The 21,952-nt window shown below is 48.3% G+C and overlaps 1 protein-coding gene across 1 annotated transcript; it reads right to left on the bottom strand.

The window, feature by feature from the left end:
- Window positions 1-7,584: 7,584 nt before the first annotated feature.
- On the bottom strand, window positions 7,585-20,623 carry RSL1D1 (ribosomal L1 domain containing 1). The gene is made up of 9 exons (XM_059415302.1): window positions 20,434-20,623; window positions 19,602-19,741; window positions 18,451-18,589; window positions 17,209-17,357; window positions 17,018-17,119; window positions 12,947-13,040; window positions 12,733-12,858; window positions 10,103-10,432; window positions 7,585-8,116 (listed from the first exon to the last, which is right to left on the bottom strand). Exons 1-9 carry the CDS (start codon window positions 20,530-20,532, stop codon window positions 7,790-7,792), a joined length of 1,506 nt encoding a protein of 501 aa, XP_059271285.1. The 5' UTR covers window positions 20,533-20,623; the 3' UTR covers window positions 7,585-7,789.
- Between the last annotated feature and the right edge of the window lie 1,329 nt (window positions 20,624-21,952).

Below are 21,952 nucleotides of genomic sequence, written 5' to 3'. Positions count from 1 at the left end.
GTGCTCTCTCTTTTTTTTAAGATTGTATTTATGTATTTGATGGAGAAAGAGGGGGAAAACAGAAGCAGGGGGAATGGGAGAGGAAGAAGCAGGCTTCCTGCTGAGCAGGGAGCCCAATGCAGGGCTCCATCCCAGGACCCCCGATCATGACCTGAGCTGAAGGAGACGCTTAAGGACTGAGCCATCCAGGTGCTCCTTACAGGGGATTTCTGAGAAATGTATGGGGAAGTCCTGTGTACCCGTCTCCCAACTTCTCCCAATGTTAAAACACTATATTCTCAAAAGCAAGAAACTGAAATTTTTCAGATTTCACCAGTTATATGTGACAACAGCCTTTTAAAATGTCAAGGGAGCCCCAGCAGAATTGTAAGTTTCTTTTATTTTGGTGGTGAAGTAATATTAAATTCAATACATCCTGGAAATTCTTGAGAGTTATAACAAATGCCACAACCCACAATTTTATTGAGTCAAATGTTGTAAGAAGTATGATATAGTAAAATAAGTCCTGGACTGAGAACCAGAAAGTTTGGGTTCAGCCCTTGGATTCCACGTGGCTCAACAGCTTTGGGCAGATTACATCATCTTTCAGGCCTATATTTTCCTCATCTGTAAAATGGGAGCATTGGACTAGTTGATTCCGATCTCTTCCAAGCCAACGATTCAAAATATATTCCTCGGTCTTTCTTTTTTTTTTTTTTTTTAAGATTTTATTTATTTATTTGACAGACAGAGATCACAAGTAGGCAGAGAGGCAGGCAGAGAGAGAGAGGGGAGAAGCAGGCTCCCCGCTGAGCAGAGAGCCTGACACGGGGCTCCATCCCAGGACCTTGGGATCATGACCTGAGCCGAAGGCAGAGGCTTTAATCCACTGAGCCACCCAGGCGCCCCTATTCCTTGTTCTTTCAATTAACAATTATTTGAGTATCTATTATTGGCTTGGTGCTGAGATACACTGATGTATTTTCCTTCAAGGAGCATGGAGCCTAGGATGGTGAGACAGATCTGTAGGTGAAAATGTCCGGTGTGCTGATGGGTCTGGACCCATGCTCTCCAGGACAAAGGCTCCCTGCTGCATGTGACTATTTAAATTTAAATTTGTTAAAATTGCCTAAAATCAGAACTTCTGCTTTGGTTACAATGCAGCAACAGGGGTCAGATAAACCCCATTTCATGAAATGCCTAAAAGAACGGATAGAATACAGGGGTGCCTGGGTGGCTCAGTTGGTTAAGCGTCTGCCCTCTGCTCAGGTCATGATCTCAGGGTCCTGGGATCGAGCCCCTCTTCAGTCTTCCTGCTCAGTGGGGAGTCTGCTTCTCCCTCTCCTTCTGCCCTGACTCCAACTCCTGCTCTCTCTGGCAAGCTCTCTCTTACACATACTCCCTCAAACAAATAAATAAAATCTTTTTAAAGAAATTAATTAATTAATACAACAGCAACATTGCATCAGTGGGGTTGAGCCACTGCCTTCAGCTCAGGTCATGATCTCAGGGTCCTGGGATCGAGTCCCGCATCGGGCTCTCTGCTCAGCAGGGAGCCTGCTTCCCTTCCTCTCTCTCTGCCTGCCTCTCTGCTTACTTGTGATCTCTCTCTGTCAAATGAATAAATAAAATCTTAAAAAAAAAAAAAGTTGTAACTGCAACTTTTCCTGCATCAGAAGCTGAAGCAGAGATCCATCAGCTATAGTCCCTACCTAGAAGTCGCTTGTAGACTGAAACAGAAAACACAAGTGAAAGAATATGGAGCTGCATTTGCTAAAATAAAGGCTTTCCTACTGGGAACCGGGGTGCATGGGGTGGTAAGGGGTCGGGGAACGGTAGGCGTGCAAGGTCCGAGAGACAGGTGATAGAGATAACACTGACTCGTAAGAACAGATGTTTGCAGGGCCATAGGAAGGAACCCAAACTAGCAGGGCGGAGGGAACACCTCTGAGATAAGGTCAAGGGGAAGGTAAGTCAGAAGGTCACTAAGAACGTATCTTCCCATCGCGCCTGACATTGCTTTCTGGTGACGTTTTGAATTCCATTCGCTGTAAGCGAATCAAGTGTCCTAATGGTATAAAACAGGGGCCCTGGGTGGTTCAGTCGGTTAAGCGTTGGACTCTTGATCTCAGCTCAGGTCTCGGTCTCGGGGTCATGAGTTCAATCCCCATGTTGGGTTCTATGCTGCACATAGAGACCACTTAAAACAATACAAAACAAAACAAAACAAAAAACAAACAAAAAGCCTGAAAATGCTAATGGTGTCAAAGGGCAAGAAGTTAGGATGAGCCCAGAAGGTCCCCAGGAAGTTAGGGATGGTTCATTTATATTCTTAATTTCCTTTCCATGCTCCTTCCAGTAGCCACCATGAAGCAACCACGAACTTCTGGGAGCTTTCCAGAGAGACCCGTTTTGAACTGGAGCATTGCCCCCAGTGCTGAGCTTGGTATAGGCATGTGTAAAGACTGTGGATACACACTGCATTTTATGGGATTGTCAGCATTACTCGATGGTTTGTTGGAGGTTGTTAGACGAGCTCTAGTTCTGATGGTACTGGATATAATGGAATGGAGGCTGAGAGCCATACAGACAAGGATTTAAAAATCCTTTCTATATACAAAACATTAACAAAGAAATAGAAACAATAGAAAAACAGACAGTATAACAGGAAACATCTAAGGAATTGCAGTGGTAATGAACCTCAAAAGACATCCGTGTCCTCACCTAGTAATAAGAAAATGAGCATCCTTAATGACTTAAAGCAGGCCACTACTTTTATATATAAAAGTACATATATGGATACATCAGCATATAAATTGTAGCTAGCTCTCCCTGGTGCTGAAAGCAGCTTTCTCACAATGCCCAAGTCTGCGAAAACCTTCCAGGAGAGGCTGGTGGGACTCTGTTATATGGTAGTTACGGATCTGAGTGAAAACAAAACAAAACGAAAAAAAACAGGAAATCCTCATGGTTTCCCCCTGGCTCTTGTTGGCGGTGGTTTCATTTTGGCTTCAGCTTCCTTTGGTCAAGAGGAGGGAGGTCGGGCCCCTGGGTGGCTCAGTGGGTTAAGCCTCTGCCTTGGGCTCAGGTCATGATCTCAGAGTCCTGGGATCGAGTCCCGCATCGGGCTCTCTGCTCAGCGGGGAGCCTGCCCCCGCCCCCGCCTGCCTGCTTGTGATCTCTCTCTCCCTCTCTGTGAAGTAAAAAAATAAAATCTTAAAAAAAAAAAAAAAAAAAAAGAGGAGGGAGGTCTCCTTCTCGCCACCCCCACTTTCTACCCGTCTTTCTCGTGTCCCCTGTAGAAAGCACAGTTCACCCGGTATTTCACGGGGGCTCCAGCAGCAGGACCAGGAGAGCAGACCTCCCCAGCACCCAGAGCTTCCTTAATCTATCCGCAAAGACGGGAAACGCTGCTCAACCTCATTCACTCTACGCTTCTTTCTTCAGAGCTTTGTGGAGGTAGACGTGAGGGACAAGACTGTACCAAACCCAAGTGTACAATCGATGCCTCTGGGCCGCGTATATACGTATCAGTGAAAGCATCAGCACAGATAACATAAAAGCCCCCAGAAGTGTCTTTGTGCCCCTTGGGAATCTACACTTCTCTCTCCTCTACACCCTGGCAACCACGGATCCATTTTCTGTTACCGTAGATTAGTCCATTATATATATGGTGCCATACACTTCTGTATTCTGTCTCTTGCTTCTTTCACTGAGGATAATCATTTTTTTACAAGATTTTATTTATTTATTTGACAGAGAGAGATCACAAGTAGGCAGAGAGGCAGGCAGAGGCAGGGGGAGCAGGCTCCCTGCTGAGCAGAGCGCCCGATGCGGGGCTTGATCCCAGGACCCTGAGATCATGACCTGAGCCAAAGGCAGAGGCTTTAACCTACTGCCACCCAGGTGCCCTGAAAATAATCATTTTTATATACATCCCTTTGTTTTGAGTATCGGTAATTTGTTCCTTTTTATATGGCATCCCCACATTAGGGATTCCCATTTATTCCCTCGCTGATGGATAGGTAGGTTTTTGGTTGGGGACCATTACAAGTAAGGAAGAAACTGTTATAAGGAGCAATGGCTTTTCTTTTTTCATTAGAAGAGAAATTTCATTAACAAAGACTTGAAGCATATAGAGTCAAAAAGAAGGGACCCGAAAAATTCGATATGGGAAAAAGTCAGAGAATACATGTTATATTGAGAAAGTGGGGGCTTTGATTCTGTTCTCTTACAGAGTTCAGTCACTTCAAAAACATGAATTTCTGTTTCAGGATGGAGACGCCAAGGCAAAGCACTTAACAGTTGTTCCTAAAATAATCCCAGTGAACTGCCTGTGGGACAGACCGGCAGAACCTGCAAACTAGCTTCCAGTTTGTGGTCACTGGTAGACACAGGAAGTCTCAGTTGGAGAAGGTATTTACACTCTATAACCTTTAACCAAGTCACTGGGATATTGACATATTGCCATTTTGTTTTTTAAAAAATAAAGGACCAGTGCTATGTGGCTTAGTCGGTTAAGCATCTGCCTTCGGCTCAGGTCCTGATCCTGAGGTCCTGAGATCGAGCCCCGCATTGGGCTCCCTGCTCAGTAGGGAGTCTGCTTTTCCCTCTGTCCTTCCTCCTGGGTGTGCTCTCTCTAATAAATAAATAAAATGTTTTTTAAAAATAAAAAAGAATGCCCATCTATGTATGTTGGTGAAATTTTGTGAAATATAAGAATGGTTCAAGTAGAAATAAAGGTATTAATTACCCATCATTCAGTAATGACCATTGTTCATGACTTTCTATTGTATTTGCTTTTTTTTTTTTTTTTAACATCAAATTTGGGTACAGAAAAATATCTTCTTGGGGTACCTGCCTGGCTCAGTCAGTAAAGCATGACATGACTCTTGATCTCAGGGTTGGGAAGTTCAAGCCCCACATCAGGCGTGAAGCCTAGAGAAAAATATATATATTTTGTGTGTATATATGCGTATTTATTTAAATTCTCTATTATCGAACATTGTTTTCACTTTTCCCTATTAAAAAGTTTCTCTTTGGGGTGCCTGGGTGGCTCAGTGGGTTAAAGCCTCTGCCTTCGGCTCGGGTCATGGTCCCAGGGTCCTGGGATCGAGCCCCACATTGGGCTCTCTGCTCAGCAGGGAGCCTGCTTCCTCCTCTCTCTCTCTCTCTCTCTGCCTCTCTGCCTACTTGTGATCTCTGTCAAATAAATAAAAACTTTAAAAAAAGAAAAATGTACATTGGGGGAAACTAACTGGCTCAGTCAGAGGACCATGTGACTCTTGATCTCAGGGTTGTTAAGTTAGAGCCCCACGTTGGATGTAGAGAGGAGGAAACGGAAGCAGGCTCTCCGCTGAGTAGAGAGCCCGATGTGGGGCTCGATCCCAGGACCCTGGGACCATGACCGGAGCCGAAGGCAGAGGCCTTAACCCACAGAGCCACCAGGCGCCCTAAAACTGCTTCTTAAAAATGAAGACTTGGGTGCCTGGGTGGCTCAGCCAGTGAAGTGTCTGCCATCGGCTCAGGTCATGATCCCAGAGTCCTGGGATGGAGCCCCGCATCAGGCTCCCTGCTCCTTCCTCTCCCACTCCCCCTGTGTGTTCCCTCTCTTGCTGTCTCTGTCAAGTAAATACAATCTTTAAATAATAATAAATGAAATAAAAATAAAACCCAAGGATTGATGAGGACCTCTTATATTTTCCTAAAGTCCCACAGTGAATCTTGATGCTGTGTGCATTAACACAGCCAAAACAGTAGCGATTTTAAGGAGGGTCCACACCAATGTAGAGCCCTGTGGCACCTGAACTGACGACCCTGAGCTCAAGACCTGAGCTAAGGTCAATAGTCGGATGCTTGAATAAGCCACTCGGGTGACCCGAAAACAGTAGTGATTTTTAAGAAGAAATGTAGACAAAGCAGACCCTTCACATATTTAATAAAATGGCTTAAAGACTTGTTGGCTATTTAAAACCCTTCCATACTTGATTAAGGTGCCTGGGCGGCACGGTCACGGAAGTGTATGATTTATGGTTTGGGCGCAGGTTATGATCTCAGGGTTGTGGGACTGAGCCCCAGGTCAGGCTCCACGCTCAGTGTGCAGTCTGCTTGAGATTCTCTCTCTCTCCCTCTGCCCCTCCCCCAGCTTGCACTCTCCCTAAACTCTTTCTAAAAAATAAATCATTAAACAACAACAAAAGATAGCCACACACTCACCTCTTGAACCCAAGAGCGTGACTCACTATAGTGATTTCCCGCACTCCTCTCGGCCCCTAGGGAGACCACTGACCGCTCCCAGCCCTGTTGGTCAGCTGGGGATCATGCCTGAGCCTTAGAAACGTAGCAGCAATGGCTTGTGCCTTTTCATTGCGATTCCGAATTTTCACCAATTCCCCAACTGTGGCTTTCCCTTGTCAAAAAAAAAAAAAAAAAAAAAAATCATCCTGCTTAGGAAGTTTAAGCAAGTCTGTCATTTCCACTGCAGAGAATTTATGAGTGAAACCCGCAGCACAGAGGACAGGAAGGTGAACTGCTGCCTTACATTCGATCAGGACCAAGCCGCAGACCAGAGAATCACTTGGTGTTGCAAAATCTTTATTTGGCTAGAGGTTGGGATGAAAACACCATACAGCTTCTCCCCTGCAAAATTACGTCCTGTAGAGAATGGACTAGCCTGACAACGTTGAGTTTCCCTCTTTAAAACAGCACTTGAATCTCCATCTCTGAAGCCCATCTGGCCGTGTCCCCACGGCACCTTGTTCCTATGGAAAACCCATTGATGACGCTTGCCCTTGACAGTAAATGCACACTCGAGAGCCTGAGGCCAGCAGAAATAACAAATTCTGCATTTTAGAGACTTTTGTGATTTAAAAAGTAAATGTTACCATTTACTTTGTGGTATCAAAAAAGCAGGTGGTCTAGCTCCTGACTTGGAAGGAAAACCCCTGGAGGCTTGCCTTGTTTCTGAACCATATGATCTTTCTGGAAAGCACGCGTCACTAGCCATTAGGACAGTGCGTCCATGGCTTAGAGTCAGGGATGTGGACCCCCCAATCAAATCCAGGGAGAGGCTGAGCACCCCAACAGTCACTTACTGCTTCAGAACACATCTACTGAACAGTCCTGCAGAAGGAACACAGTGTACACGTAAATGCACACAGGCGGACAGTCTGGAGGAAGACGGGCATGTATTTCTTGCCTACGCCAATGCTCCCTGGTAACTAAGCCCACTGAATGCACACTGCCTCAGTGACCCACAGCCGTGGCGGACTGCCACCGAAATCAATGATTTGGATCTCAAGGGTCCTTTCCAAAAACCCACCAAGACTCTCTCCGAAGTGCCACAGCCGAGTGTCGGCAGCGGGCCTATCCCGGGCCTGCGGACGAGCTTTGGGACGGTTTGCACAGACGAGTGTAAAGGAGCCTCAGAAAACAGATGGTGGAAACGGGCGGGAAAGGATCACATCGGGGTGGGGGGGGGGTTCCAGGAAAAACCAACAAGGTGGGGAAGGCCGATACTCTGCTCAGAAGCCGACGGCACGCTGTAATAACAGCCAGAGAGCACTGTACTCTCCTGTCCTATTAGCAAATGCACAGAAGACCAACTTAAAAAAAAAATTGATTTACTTCAAAACTACTGGTTCTCACGCGCACAAACGGATGCCAGAACTACTTGCGGAGGTTTTAAAAAATATTGAAGTCTGGGCCTCACTCCCAGAGAAGACTGCATGGTATGGGGGTCAGGACCCTGCATTTTTAAAAAGCTCTTTGGGGAATGTGGATGTTCCCTTCTGCCTGAGTCTCTAGATTTTTAGGTCGACTGGGGTACTTTGGGCTTTTTGGGCCACTGTTTGGGAGTGCGGGGAGCTTTTTTCGCAGATTTACTAGCAGTGGTGAAGAACTTAGCCCCTGGCTTTTTGGTCATCTGTCTTGGGTCTTTTTTCCCCCGCGAAGAGTTTTTTTCTTTCTCTGCGTCTTCTTTGATTCTTGGCTTCTTCTCCGGGCCACTGCCTGGGGTCTTGGGCTCCACAGCCTTTGGGGTCTCCAAACCCGGTAAAGCCTTTCTCTTCTTCCCACGGGGTGTGCTGGGAGCAGGACTCTTTTTTGGAGGCTTCTTTCCTGCAGCTTGTTTTTGCACCTAAGAAAAAGCAGAGTTAAGTCCAAGGGAAACCCTGAAAGTGTCCCTCTGAGAAGTGATATCATCATGTCACCCCCCAAAGGGATACTACAGTGTGATAACATGCGGGATGGCTTTGCCTTTTGGCACACAGGCATTCTGAAAGGTAACTGTTTTCCATCATTATGGATGGTAGCAAGGACCCTGGTGCTGCTCTCCCAGATCTGGTCAACAGAGAACCGTTTTTGCCTTTCATAGAGACACCAAGAAGCGCCCACTGGGAGCACCCCTAGGAGCCTGTGGCCCAATCCTGACTCTTCTCCATCTTCAGGTGTACATTCCTTGCCTGTGGGTGAGGACAGGAGTCTCCCAAACTGTCTGTGTAAAAACCACGCGGGCTGCCTGTCAGGAAGCCCTGCTTCCCAAAGCAGACCGAGAAGGTCTTGGAGGGCAGCGTGTTCCAGGATCCTCCAGAGCCCAGATGACAGCCGCTGGACAGCACTCTAGTGACAGACGCGTCCAATATGGGAGGAAGTCAGAGAGGCAAAAACAGCCAGCAAAGCAAAAGTTTGCTTTTCAGTAAATATAAAACGGTAGGATTGTTATGGGAAATTTGGAAAACGTAAGAAATACGAGAAACAAAATTCTCTGACAACTTCAGCACACCATATTAACTACCTATCATTCACTACTTTCCCCCTAGAAGTGTGCATTCATTTAAAAGTCAAATGTTGGGGAACCTGGTTGGCTCAGTTGGTCAAGTGTCTGCCTTCAGCTGGGATCATGGGATGGAGCCTCATGTCGGGCTCCCTGCTCAGCGGGGACTCTGTTTCTCCCTCTGCACCCCTCTACCCACGCTCTCTCTCTCAAATAAAAAATCTTAAAAACAAATGAATGAATGCCAAATGTTATGCCCTTTCCCTAGTTACTTCATTAGCATTCCCAAGGGCTCTGTATTTTCTTTTTTTAAAAGATTTTATTCATTTATTTGACTCAGAGAGAGATCACAAGTAGGCGGAGAGGCAGGCAGAGAGAGAGAGGAGGAAGCAGGCTCCCTGCTGAGCAGAGAGCCCGATGCGGGGCTCGATCCCAGGACCCTGGGATCATGACCTGAGCTGAAGGCAGAGGCTTTAACTCACTGAGGGCTCTGTATTTTCTTACTGAACATCATCTCAAATTACTTATAAAGACGACCGGAAAGGCCCATGACGTGTCCTCCTCTGCGCCTCGCTGGCGAACGAGGAGACTTCTGTACACACGAACACACTTCTACAGCTTGAGCTACACACCAGCCAGTCAGCTATCCACTCTTCCAATCTGCAACATGTCACAAGCCGTCCCCTGGAAACACACAAAGTGTGCTTTCTCCAAAAACAATTACAATGCTCCCAGGTACACGGATCCTTTGTGTTAGCTCCGAGCAGACTTAAAAACTCAGAGGAACTCTGGGGACACCTGCACAAGGAATACTTTCACCAACATGAAAACTCCAACATCCTGACAATTCTAAGGACGGCCGCTCCTGGACAAAGAACCCAATCGGTCAAGGGCAGGGCTAGCCCTGGGACGGCCACTCCCACCTCCCAAGGCGACTCCTCACACCAGGCACAGGCCGACTGCACCCATGGTGAGAACAGCCGTCCGGGCCCTCAGCATCCCCTTTCTTCCTCCTCATGTTCCAGAGACCTTTTCCTAGCTGGACGGACACTGAGAACGAGGAAGAACTATACCAAGGAATCAAACAGTTAAAAAATTCTGTTCCTCTAACTGATTCCGTGAAACCCACGCAGTTGGAGTTCCGGAGCCCGCAGGGCTGGGGTGCCGGAGAGGTTTCGGGAGCACGCCTGCGAGCCGCCATGGCCTGCTAAGTTTCCTAAGGCTGACACGGGGGATCCAGCACTCTCCGTCAGCAACGACACCACTGCCCACGTTTCTGCCCTGGCCTGCTCGTTAAAACCATGGGCAGCGTTTCCTACAACTACAGTGAAAATCAATGACAGTCAGTACCTCCACGTTTCCTTTGGCTGGCGTCCCCCCTATTGGGACCAGCACAGGGATCTCGTCTTCAGATTCCTCCTGCACCTTTGACTGAGCTTTCCCTCGACGGCCCTGTTTCTTCTCACGGGCTCCGGACCCCTCCTTCTGGGGGGCGGGGGCAGGGGCCGGGGCAGGGGCCGGGGCCGGGGCCGGGGCCGGAGCTCCACTAGTTTTGGTGTCCACGTCCTCCTTCTCCGGGCCTGACGGGGTCTTTCCAGCCTGCTTCATAAGCCTTTTGTTTTTCTTCTTCTCTTTCTGTTTTTCACGATACTCTTTTTGTTTTTGTTTTTTCTTTGCCTCCTACAAAAAATAAGCAAAAACGATACATACACAAGCCCAAGCGTAACTTCAGTAAGGGACACACTCGTCGGCACATCAACGGCAGAAATTCAGCACATGCAGCTCTGATGCCCCCAACGCTTCTGCGAAGTGCCTCGATGTGGACCAACTCCGAGCAAACAAACCCCATGACTGGCACGTGAACCTCAACTCCAGTCTGGCTGTAACTTGCAGCCAAGGATGCTCGCTCTGGGAATTAACACGCCGGGACTCCGAACCCGGGTGTGCGGCTGGGGCTTCCGTGAAAGCTGATCTCATTCACGGGGGAGTTAAGAATTATTCTCAGTTGTAGAGCACTCTGATGTGATTTATGTCTCAATAAAACGGTTTTCCCCAAACTCACACAACTCATCATTTTTCCCCCACTTCAGGGTTTTGGCTTTAAGTGGAAACAGTAAAACGTTTCAACAGCTAGAGGTCTGTTGTCCTAACCACAGAGTCCCAGTCAATAACATCCCTGACCGTATCCAACCCATTTTAACCAGCGGTTCCAACGTTTTAACCAGCAATTCCAACATTTTCTCCAAGTCCTCAAATGAATCGGACAAATGGCAAAAAAATTCAGATTTCTTGCTTCTCGTAACAGCAGTCTGTTATCCTGGGTCATCTTCCCAATGAAAATAAGTAAAAAAGTAGGGTAGAATATATTTAAAAAAAATTTTTTTTATCTTAAAGGCATCAAGGAACCAACTACCTGTAAGACATTTAAAATACCAAAGGGTAAGTGAGCCCAGAAGCAAATTCTGCCAAGAGTATTTGCTGATCCCTAATTTTTATTTTAACAGGGAGTGGAGGGTGGATGGAGAGAAATCAAATACCAGTGTCCACACTGGGGTGGGGTTCTAGGAGGAACCCCCCACAGTAAGCTGGGAGGCCTGTGAGTTACTCTCGGGGTAAAGAGGAAGAGGAAGCAGAGCTGTGTAGAGTCTTCGCATGGTCTGCTTGGAATCCTTCAGGGGATCTCAAGCCCTGAAATGCGCTCCAGGTCCAGGGTCCCAAGGTGCCCAACACACAGAAATGGAAATCTTCTAGAGAAACATCTCTATCCTATACCTCAAATTATTTCTACCAATCATGTTCCCAATACGACGGTCACGACACAAAGACAAGAGGTCCACAAGGAGCCAGCAGGGACACAGAATCGGCTGTGATGCCAGCACAGTGCTACTCCAACGACTGGACGATACAACAGTTAACGCTGAACGTGTTCCAGGAATTACAGGGAAATGGAGAATGATTTAGGAGTAGTTAATAAGAAAGTAAAAGTAGTAAAGCCATTTTGAAAAAGAACAAAATACACCATTTCTACAAGTAAAAAGAAAAAAAAAAATAGTGCGGTGCCTGGGTGGCTCAGTGGGTTCAAGTGTCTGCCTTCGGCTCAGGTCGTGATCTCGGGGTCCTGGGATCAAGACCCACATCGGGCTCTCTGCTCAGTGAGGAGCCTGCTTTCCATCCTCTCTCTGTCAGTCTCTCTGCCTACTTGTGTTCCCTATCTGATAAATAAATAAAATCTTAAAAAAAAAAAAAAAATAGCAAGACCTAAATTAAAACCCCACTGAACCTGATTAACATGGCTAAAGAAAAGTGTCAACAAACTAAGAGACTGGTCTAACCAACAGCAAAAAAAAAAAAAAAGAAACGTTCTCTGTTTTTTTGTGTGTGTGTGTGTGTGTGTGTGTGTGCACTAGCATCAAGAGCATTGAAAACCTACAAACCCAAACTGAGAGGTTATCTGTGAGCCTAACACAATCGTCAATTTTGTCCACCGAAAAGTGCTTAAAAGGGTGCCAGGGTGGCTCAGTGGGTTAAAGCCTCTGCCTTCAGCTCAGGTCATGATTCTAGGGTCCTGGGATCGAGACCCACATGGGGCTCTCTGCTCAGCAGGGAGCCTGATTCCTCCTCTCTCTCTGTCTCTCTGCCTACTTGTGATCTCTGTCAAGTAAATAAATAAAAATCTTAAAAAAAAATAAAAGTGCTTAACGAACTTCCTGTTTTCTTTTAGCTTCTCTTGCCTCTACACAGGCCCCCACTGAGCCTCCTCGGCCACTTAACTAACGTACCAATAAACACAAGGTACCTGTACCTCGCTATGCTTTACTCACACCCCCGCTAACGGAGTTCATCTGTAGAGTGGGGGCAACGCACGCAAAGCAGGACCACTGGGCAGCCACTAAAGGTCAGGCAGGAAGGGCATCTGCTCCTCTTCCTGGGCCATGTTTCTATCTGGGAGGAAGCCCACCGGTATTTTAAACCCTACTCACCTTCTTCTTCTGACTGGGGGTGCTTATGCCCTTGGCTTCATCTTGACAGCTGACAAACGAGGAAAAGATAGGCAGGGAAGCGGACCTCTCAGTTTTCACGTACAAGAGCTTCACGCTCTCCCACTTCTGCAACAGACAAAAAAAGGTATGATCGGTGCGGGTCCCGTTTCTTTGAAACAAGCAAGAGTCAAGGCATGCCCCCGTGGGACCGCACCTCTGGCAACTTTTGCGAAAGCCTCTTTGCCACAGTGATGATGTTCTCGACAACGTGCTCAACCTCCATTCCAGTGTGGCCAACGCGGATAGTACTGCAACATAATACAGTACGAGACAGAAAAGTTTTAAAAAATAATAGTAATTTGTGTTTCAAAATACAGCACAGGCAAAGTAAGCGAACATAAATACACGATCCTGAGAAAAAACAATTAAAGGTAGAAGCGTTCAAGTCTTTGTGGTTTCACTATTTCTTCTTTTTTTTTTTTTTTTTTTTTTTTTTTTTTTTTTTTTTTTTTTTTTTTTTTTTTTTTTTAAAGATTTTATTTATTTATTTGACAGAGAGAGATCACAAGTAGGTAGAAAGGCAGGCAGAGAGAGAGAGGAGGAGGAAACAGGCTCCCTGCCGAGCAGAGAGCCCGATGTGGGACTCGATCCCAGGACCCTGAGATCATGACCTGAGCCGAAGGCAGCGGCTTAACCCACTGAGCCACCCAGGCGCCCTCACTATTTCTTCTTATAGTTGTTTTATACAACTGCTATTTTATTTAAGTTCAATTAACATAGTGTACTGTTAGTTCCAGAGGTAGAGGTCAGTGGTTCATCAGTCTTGTATAATGCCCAGTGCTCACGGCATCACGTGCCCTCCCTCATGCCCGTCACCCAGTTACCGCCTCCCTCCCCCCCCCCCCGTCCCTCCAGCAACCCTCAGTTTGTTTCCCGTGATGAAGAGTCTCTTGTGGTTTGTCTCCCTCTCTGGTTTTATCTTATTTTTCCCCCTTCCCTACCATCCTGTTTTGTTTCTTAAATTCCACCTGTCAGGGGCACCTGGGTGGCTCAGTGGGTTAAAGCCTCTGCCTTCGGCTCGGGTCATGACCACAGGGTCCTGAGATCGAGCCCCACATCGGGCTCTCTGCTCAGCAGGGAGCCCACTTCACCACCACCACCACCCCCCACTCTGCCTGCCTCTGTCAAATAAATACAATCTTAAAAAAAAAAAAAAAATTCCACCTATCAGTGAGATCATACAGTAACTGTTTTCCTGTGATTGACTTGTTTTGCTTAGTTTCATGTTATTTTTTTTTTTAAGATTTTATTTATTTGTCAGAGAGAGAGAGCATATGCCCTGCTCCTGAAATACCATGACCCGGTGATGAAGGAGCTGCCCTGAGAGGCTTATCAGCCATCAGCTGGCGGAAGTTCTACCTTCATTCTAGAAAACACGGGTCACACAGCTGGCCCTCAAGCTTTCCTGAGGAGGGGCTGTTCTGGAAGGAGATGGCTGGGAGGGACGCTTGTGTCTTTATGGTCCCCTGTCCTGACCCAGCTGTCATCATCTAAGACCAACAGTTCTTGTTCCTGGTGTAACAGCATCTTCGGGCCAAGGGCAAGATGATCCCTTCGGCTGAAGCGGGGTGTAGACAGAAGGCAAGCGGAAGCTCCGCTACCGCTCAGCCACTGGGGCCCCGTTCCCGCCAGGCCCTGTCCTCCCTGCCTCAGGAGCTGGAAGGCAAACTCTTGGTCTGCTGGGAGTCGCAGAGTGAGGACGCGACGGGGCTGCTGCTGTCACCCCCTCCGGCCACAGAGGCCACAGACGGCTCTGCCCGCTGCGCGCTCCCTGCCAGCTGCAAGCACATCCCCGGCCTCCCAGACGGGAAGACGACAAGCAGTGAAGGAGAGAGGACAGGGGGCAGGTGACAGGACAGGAGAGAGGAGGGAGCCGGGAGGAGGGTGGGTGTGGAAGGAGAGGAAAGCGCAGCTCAGGCGTCTGTACTGTCCGCCCGTCTGTACTGTCCGCCCGCTGCCCACAACTCTCCTGAAGGGAAAGAGGAGACCGCGGCTCCTTCCTCTGCCTTCTCGGAGCCGTCTCCCGCTCGCGGCCGCCCACCGATCCCAGGCCCCCGGGCCTCTGACCTGCCCAAGGACCACCTCCCACGAGCCACGACTTTGATGTCTGCCTACAACCAGAGTCGGGCCCAGGCCTGACCACCAGCTCTTCTCAGCAGCTTTACTACACCCAGTTAAGGGATCGCCCACCTGCAGACAGAAGATAAGCCCAGAACCGTCCCGGGGAAGCAGAGTCTAGACAATCTGGTGGTCCCATTTTACCATGGGTCCTGCCCTGGGCATGCAGAGGTTTCTGGGGTATCTGGAAGAGAGGCCCAAGAGCCCCCCAGTGCTGCCCTCCTGGCAGCTGCCCAACCCCATACCACAGATGCCCCAGCCAGAAGGGAATTTTTCAAAATGATTCTGAATATGTTTAGAAATCCCCTCCTTCAAAGGGGGAACCCTCCTACACTGCTGGTGGGAATGCAAATTGGTGCAACCGCTCTGGAAAACAGCATGGAGGTTCCTCAAAAAGTTGAAAACAGAGCTACCCTACAATCCAGCAATCGCACTACTGGGTATTTACCCTAAAGATACAAATGTAGTGATCTGAAGGCGCACGTGCACCCGAATGTTTATAGCAGCAATGTCCACAATAGCCGAACTACGGAGAGAACCTAGATGTCCATCAACAGATGAATGGATAAAGAAGATGTGGTATATATATACATAATGGAATACTATGCAGCCATCAAAAGAAATGAAATCTTGCCATTTGCAGCAATGTGGATGGAACAAGAGGGTATTATGCTGAGCGAAATAAGTCAATCAGAGAAAGATAATTATCATATGATCTCCCTGATATGAGAAAGTGGAAATGCAACATGGGCAATTTGGGGAGTAGGAAAGGAATAAATGAAACAAGATGGGATTGGGAGGGATACAAACCATAAGAGACTCTTAATCTCACAAAACAAACTGAAGGTTGCCCGGGGGGAGGGGGGCAGGGAGAGGGTGGTTGGGTTTGGACATTAGGGAGAGTATATGTATGCTATGGTGAGTGCTGTGAAGTGTGTAAACCTGGCAATTCACAGACCTGTACCCCTGGGGCAAATAATACATTATATGATTAAAAAAAAAAAAAAAATCCCCTCCTTCTGCTCATCTGCCAAGTGCTCAAACTGAACCAGCCCCTTGGCGTGTTAAAAAAGGTGGAGCCACATTCTCTGTCCACCCGGGGAGCCACACCTCCCCAAAAGGTCTCTCCTGATCTCAGAGGCCGGGTGTGGGGGTTCTACCCAGCTCGCCATCCTGATTCAGAAGAAATCAGTGTGAAAACAAAGAGACAGCAGACAGCCGATGAGGCAGGATGGATGATGAATTCACTGAACAAGAAGTCAAATCAAGACTTAGGGGTCTCTCCCCTGTAACGGGGACCATGATCCTGGGCAAGAGGAGAGCCCAGAACCACTGACGTTCACTACGTGTTAGTTTTGTCCTCCTTGTTTCCCACAATACCTACAGATGCCACTAGCCACACACGCCGATTTCAGTTTACATTATGTGAAATCAAGTAAAATTAGAAATTCAGGGCGCCTGGGTGGCTCAGCAGGTTAAGCCGCTGCCTTCGGCTCGGGTCATGATCTCAGGGTCCTGGGATCGAGTCCCACATCGGGCTCTCTGCTCAGCGGGGAGCCTGCTTCCTCCTCTCTCTCGCTGCCTACTTGTGATCTCTCTCTGTCAAATAAATAAATAAAATCTTAAAAAAAAAAAAAAATTAGAAATTCAGCTCCTTGGCCATGGCAGCCATATACAGCTCATGACTCCCCCCGCCCCGCCCGCTTTTAAAAAAGATTTTATTTATTTATTTATTTGACAGAGATCACAAGTAGGCAGAAGAGAGAGGAGGAAGCAGGCTCTCCACCGAGCAGAGAGTCCAATGTAGGGCTCTATCCCAGGACCCTGAGACCATAACCCAAGCCGAAGGCAGAGGCTTTTACCCACTGAGCCACCCACGCACCCCGTGCTCAGGACTCTTATGCAGATCCCCGCTACAGACCACTTTAATCACTGTACAAAGTTCTCTGGGATGGCGCTTTTCTAGGGAACCAAATACTTCTTAGGGATATACCTTACTTTTAACAGAAAGATCTGGTTTCATTAACATGATCTTGTTTAAAAAAAAAAAATTTATATAATTATTATCAAGTGGGTAGAAAATGAGACACTGGTAGCTTTGACCTACCTGCAGGAACCACTTTTAGAGATGTTTAAGACCGTTCCACCGATGCACTCATTGATCTCCCTGGATAAATTCTTGGACAGAAGGTTTACAGGTACCGGAACTCTGTAAGAACACACAGGCACTTGGAGCCGAATGTATCCACATCTGCAAAGTTCACTCAGCTCAAACCCCGTTACTGGTAAGAAACCTACTTCTTTCTGTGGTAGAAATGTTTCCCTAGGTGCGACGGCAAGAGACGCCGGATTCTCACGTCCGTAAGGAAGAAGTCAAAGCTGCCCAGGAGGCGGAGCTTGGCTTCATAGGCTTTATACTCCTTTTTTAAAGTTCGGAGGGGGATAATCTAAAAAAAACAAAAGGAAAAGGAAACACGTAAAAAGTTGAACAAGAAGAAAACTGAAGCAGTAACTTGTGTCCGGATCTTAAAACGTCCCAGGGCCACAGTTTAGGGAACACGTGGAGAGCGCCAAGCGTGGGCCAGGCACTGTGTTAACCACTGGGGACACAGAGACTGATGAGCTGGGACGGCCTATAACGAAAGGACACCTACAACTACAAACCACAACAGGAGGCGCCAAGTCACAGGCAAACCCAGGAACTTTCTAAAAGTGCTGACCATGACCTAATGGAACGATCTTCTGGAAACTGTTCAAGATACAAAAGTTAAGGACGGGGCACCTGGGTGGCAGCTGGTTATGCATCTGCCTTCAGCTTAGGTCATGATTCTGGGGTCCTGGGATCTAGCCCAGCGCTGGGCTCTTTGCTCAGAGGGGAGTCTGTTTCTCCCTCTCCCCTGGCTTATGCTCTCTCAAATAAATTAGTGATGTACACATTAGCTTTTAGGTCAAAACAAACAAACAAACAAAACAAAAAACCTTAACAGTTCATCTATCATATAAAAGATGGAACATACCTTACTGAAGCCAACAAAAATTATAAAGAAAAAATAAGATTAAAAATTAAATTTCTGGGGTGCCTGGGTGGTTCAGTGGGTTGAGCCTCTGCCATCAGCTCGGGTCATGATCTCAGGGTCCTGGGATCGAGCCCCGCATCAGGCTCTCTGCTCAGCAGGGAGCCTGCTTCCCCAGTTCTCTCTCTGCCTGCCTCTCTGCCTACTTGTGATCTCTGTCTGTCAAATAAATAAATAAAAAATCTGAAAAAAAAAAAAAAAAAAAAAGAATTAAATTCCTAGGGCACCTGGCTGGCTCAGTCGGTGAAGCACATGACTCTTGATCTCAGGGCTGTGAGTTTAAGCCCCATGGTGGGTAAAGAGATTATGCAAAAATGAAATTTTTAAAATAAATGAATGAATGGCTAAATAAATAAAATAAAATCTCTATGACAGAAATACTAGGTAGTACAAGAATGTATGACTTATCATTTCAAGGACTGACTCAGATCTTCTAATTGTCCTGAAAATATTAACCGCTCCTGACCTGAGAAATGGTTTTAATCCCATGCTTGTTTAAAAGCTTCTTGTAAAACCGTTCTGTCTTTTCAGGAGTTAAGTTGGGTTCATCCTTGGTAAGTAAACAAATATCTGTTAAATCTGATCGAATACTGTGAGGCAAGGACCTGCAAAATACAGAGATGGAACAGAGAAAGCAAGCGTTATAACAGACACAATGTATGTTTCTATTCCACAGAACACACCATCAATTCAGTCATTCCAACAAAGTACATCCACGCTATTTAAGCAAATACTCTACCGAGAAAATTTTTAAAAAAAAATTTTAAGATTTTATTTATCTGATAGAGAGAGCGATCACAAGTAGGCAGAGAGGCAGGCAGAGAGAGAGAGCGAAGCAGGCTCCCTGCTTAGCAGAGAGCCTAATGTGGGGCTTGATCCCAGGACCCCAAGATCATACCCTGAGCTGAAGGCAGAGGCTTAACGCACTGAGCCACCCAGGCACCCCGAACATTTAAAAATATATCTAGTCTTCAATGGTATGGAGAAGAGTAAGTAAACTGTCACAAATACCCAGAGTCCAAAATATCAATTAGGGGTGCCTCAGTGGCTCAGTCAGTTACAGGTCCAACTTGATTTTGGAGGATCTCAGGGTTATGAGATCGACCCCTGCACTGGGCTCCAGCCCCGGTGTGGAGTCTCCTGCTTCCCAGGCCCCTCCCCCACCAAATAAAGTATCAATTACTATGTGGGATATAAGGAGACTTAAAACATAATGAAGCCACTCAAGGTAGTGAACATGGGGTTATTATTATTATTTTTGAAGGTTTTATTTATTTATTCGACAGAGAGAGAGAGAGAGATCACAAGTAGGCAGAGAGGCAGTCAGAGGTGGGGGGGGGGAGCAGGCTCCCTGCTAGGCAGAGAACCAGAAGCGGGGCTCCATCCCAGGACCCTGAGATCATGACTTGAGCTGAAGGCAGAGGCTTAATCCACTGAGCCACCCAGGCGCCCCGTGTTTTTGTTTTGTTTTGTTTTGTTTTTTAAAGGCACAATTACATATTCCAACTCATAATTTGAGTTTGCAAAATTTCCACCAGAAACAAAAGCGCAACTGTTACAGCTCTTCAGAATGACCGAGCAGATAACAAGGGCAAAAAGTAGAAAATCAGAACTTACAATCTGACCCTCAGTTCTTTACTTGGAATCTTCCACAATATCACCATTAAAAAGAAATTTTCATTCTCATTCAAAAGCAATCCATTCGCGTTTTTCCTGGACTTGGAATGTGTCAACAGAGCTTCTACTGCCTTTCTAATCTGCAAAGTAGAGATATGCAAATAAATTAAATCTCACTCTTAGCATTTGCTCTCTCCTCTCGCCTTTTTTCCTTTTTTTTCCTCCTCAAATTCTATTTGAATAGGCAACTCCACAACGCTCTGTATTAGGATCCTACAATTTCGGATCAGACTCCATCAGAAACTGACCGAAGTATCCATCCGCTCAGCACCCACTTGCCAAAGAGAGCCTCTCCCACGTGAAGGCATCGCGCCAGGTGAGAACGTGCTGATTGAGGCAGCGATCGCGGGAAAAGCGCAACGCGCCGTAACTAGCACCCACTGGGCGCTTACCAAGGGTCAGGCCCCTGGCTACAGGTCTTCACCGGCCTTGCCTCCTCTGATCCCGGGGAGGCGCCGAAGCCAGCAGAGGCCCTCTTAGACCCGAGGTCACTGAGGCTTGCAGAATTAAGCGACCTGGCCAAGCCAACGGGTGAAGAAGCAGAGCCAGGTGCGTCGCACCCCGGAACCCCAGGCTGCCCCTGCCATCTACCTGGGGGACCAGGCCGCAGGGCTGGGGGTCGGCAGGCGCCTCCCCGCGCGCAGGAAGGAGGGGGCAGGCTGAGCGCTGCGCGACCCAGCGACTCTCCCCAAACCTCGGGGGGGTCCGCGGGGGCGCGAAGCCCGCACCGGCACCCCGCCTTCCGAACCCCGCGCTCCAAAGGGCCGCTCACCTGTCCTTTGTCCAGCTGCTCCACGGAGGCCGGGGTCGCGGGAGCGGAGTCCGAGGCTGCGGTTGAGGATGAGGGTGCGGGGGCAGCGGAACCCTCCATTTCGCTCGGACCTCGTGCGGCCCTGCTCGCGGTACCCGGGTCTGGCTCCCCGTGCGCACGCGCGAGCTCAGGCCCGTCGCCGGAAGTTGCGGGGCGGGACCGGCCTCTCGCGTCACGTCCGGGAGCGCGGGGTCAAGACCCAGGAAGTCACAGCTGCGGAGTTTTGGCGGCTGGCGTGAACCGAGCTAGCGGGCGCGCCTGGGGTCCCAGTGTCTCGCGTGAGGCGCGGGAGCCTCCTGGTGACTCCTGGCTCTCACTCTGCGCGGAGGGACTCGAGCGAGCGCCTGGATGCGGGGCAGAGGCGCGGGGAGAGCGCGAGGCCTGGCCTGCCACCCGCCGCCGCCCCCTGGGAGCCCGGGGGCGCGGGTCTCTCCTGGGCCTCCGGTCCGCGGGCGAAGCGTGCCGCCTGGAATAATCCGAGGCCGGAGAAGGTAGAAGCCCCTCCCACCCCGCGTCCCCCGAGGTCCCCCCGCGGCCACCTGGAGCCTTCCAGGGATGTGCCAGGCACGTTAGGAAATACATCCTTCTTCCTCTTTATGGATGCGTGGGGTTAAACTTACTCTTTCCTTTTTAAGATTTTACGTATTTATTTGATAGCACAAGCAGGGGGAGTGGCAGGGAGAGCAGTCAGAAGGGGAAGCAGCAGGCTCCTCGCCGAGCGGGGAGCCCAAGACCCTGGGATCACGATCTGGGCGGAAGGTAGACGCTTGACCGACTGAGCCTCCCAGGCGGCCATTAATCATCTTTTTTGGAAAGCAGATACTAGCCTAGTGTACCCGCTGTTCTGGGCGTTGTCTTTTCCTCCGAATGCATGGATCTTGGAGATTGTCCACGTCGGTACCTCCTCGTCTTTAAAAACTGCCTTCTGTCGTGTAGGTGAACTGTTTCCTTAGGAGCATTTTGATGGACCTACAAGATGATTCTAGTCTTTTTGCAACTAGCTGTGGGCATTTTTGAGAGCTGAAAGAAGGGGAGCTGGAGGGGGGGGGGTGCTTTCCATGTCTGTTGTTTCCCCGCAAAATGCTCCTTCCATTTTGGCAAGCCTGGAGGAAGGCTTGTTCTTCCGCTGGTCTCTGACAGTGACTTTGTGATCAGCTTGTGGAAGGAATGGTTTGAAACCTTCAGCACCTGCTCTCACTCATCTGTTCTAGAACTTCGTGTCGAAGGGTCTTCATTTTAGCACCGTATTCTGAATTTTGTGTGAGGCCAGGTGTGCCGGCGTTGACTAGCGTTCTGCGAAGAGCGTTAGGGGAGTCGCATGTGACCTCTGAATTCGAGGTGGAGAACCAGACTTGTAGACCAAAGCAAAGGCGTGCCTTAAAGGAGCATGGTGGTGTTTGCAGGGAGCAAGTGGCTGGAGCAGGGACAGGCGGAGGGGAGGATGGGAGACGAGCTAGAATGGTAGCTTAGGCAATTAATT

The sequence above is a fragment of the Mustela nigripes genome, chromosome 11 (assembly GCF_022355385.1).
Source record: "Mustela nigripes isolate SB6536 chromosome 11, MUSNIG.SB6536, whole genome shotgun sequence".
Lineage (NCBI taxonomy): Eukaryota > Metazoa > Chordata > Mammalia > Carnivora > Mustelidae > Mustela > Mustela nigripes.
This window is presented reverse-complemented; position numbering and strand designations above follow the sequence as displayed.

Coding starts and splice junctions, on each gene's coding strand:
- RSL1D1 (XM_059415302.1), bottom strand. CDS start 20,532: ATGGAGGGTTCCGCTGCCCCCGCACCCTCATCCTCAACCGCAGCCTCG. Junction 13,041..17,017: donor TCTAAAAGTGGTTCCTGCAG/GTAGGTCAAAGC, acceptor ATTATGTTGCAG/TACTATCCGCGTTGGCCACA. Junction 12,859..12,946: donor TTTCGCAAAAGTTGCCAGAG/GTGCGGTCCCAC, acceptor TGTCTGTTGCAG/AAGTGGGAGAGCGTGAAGCT.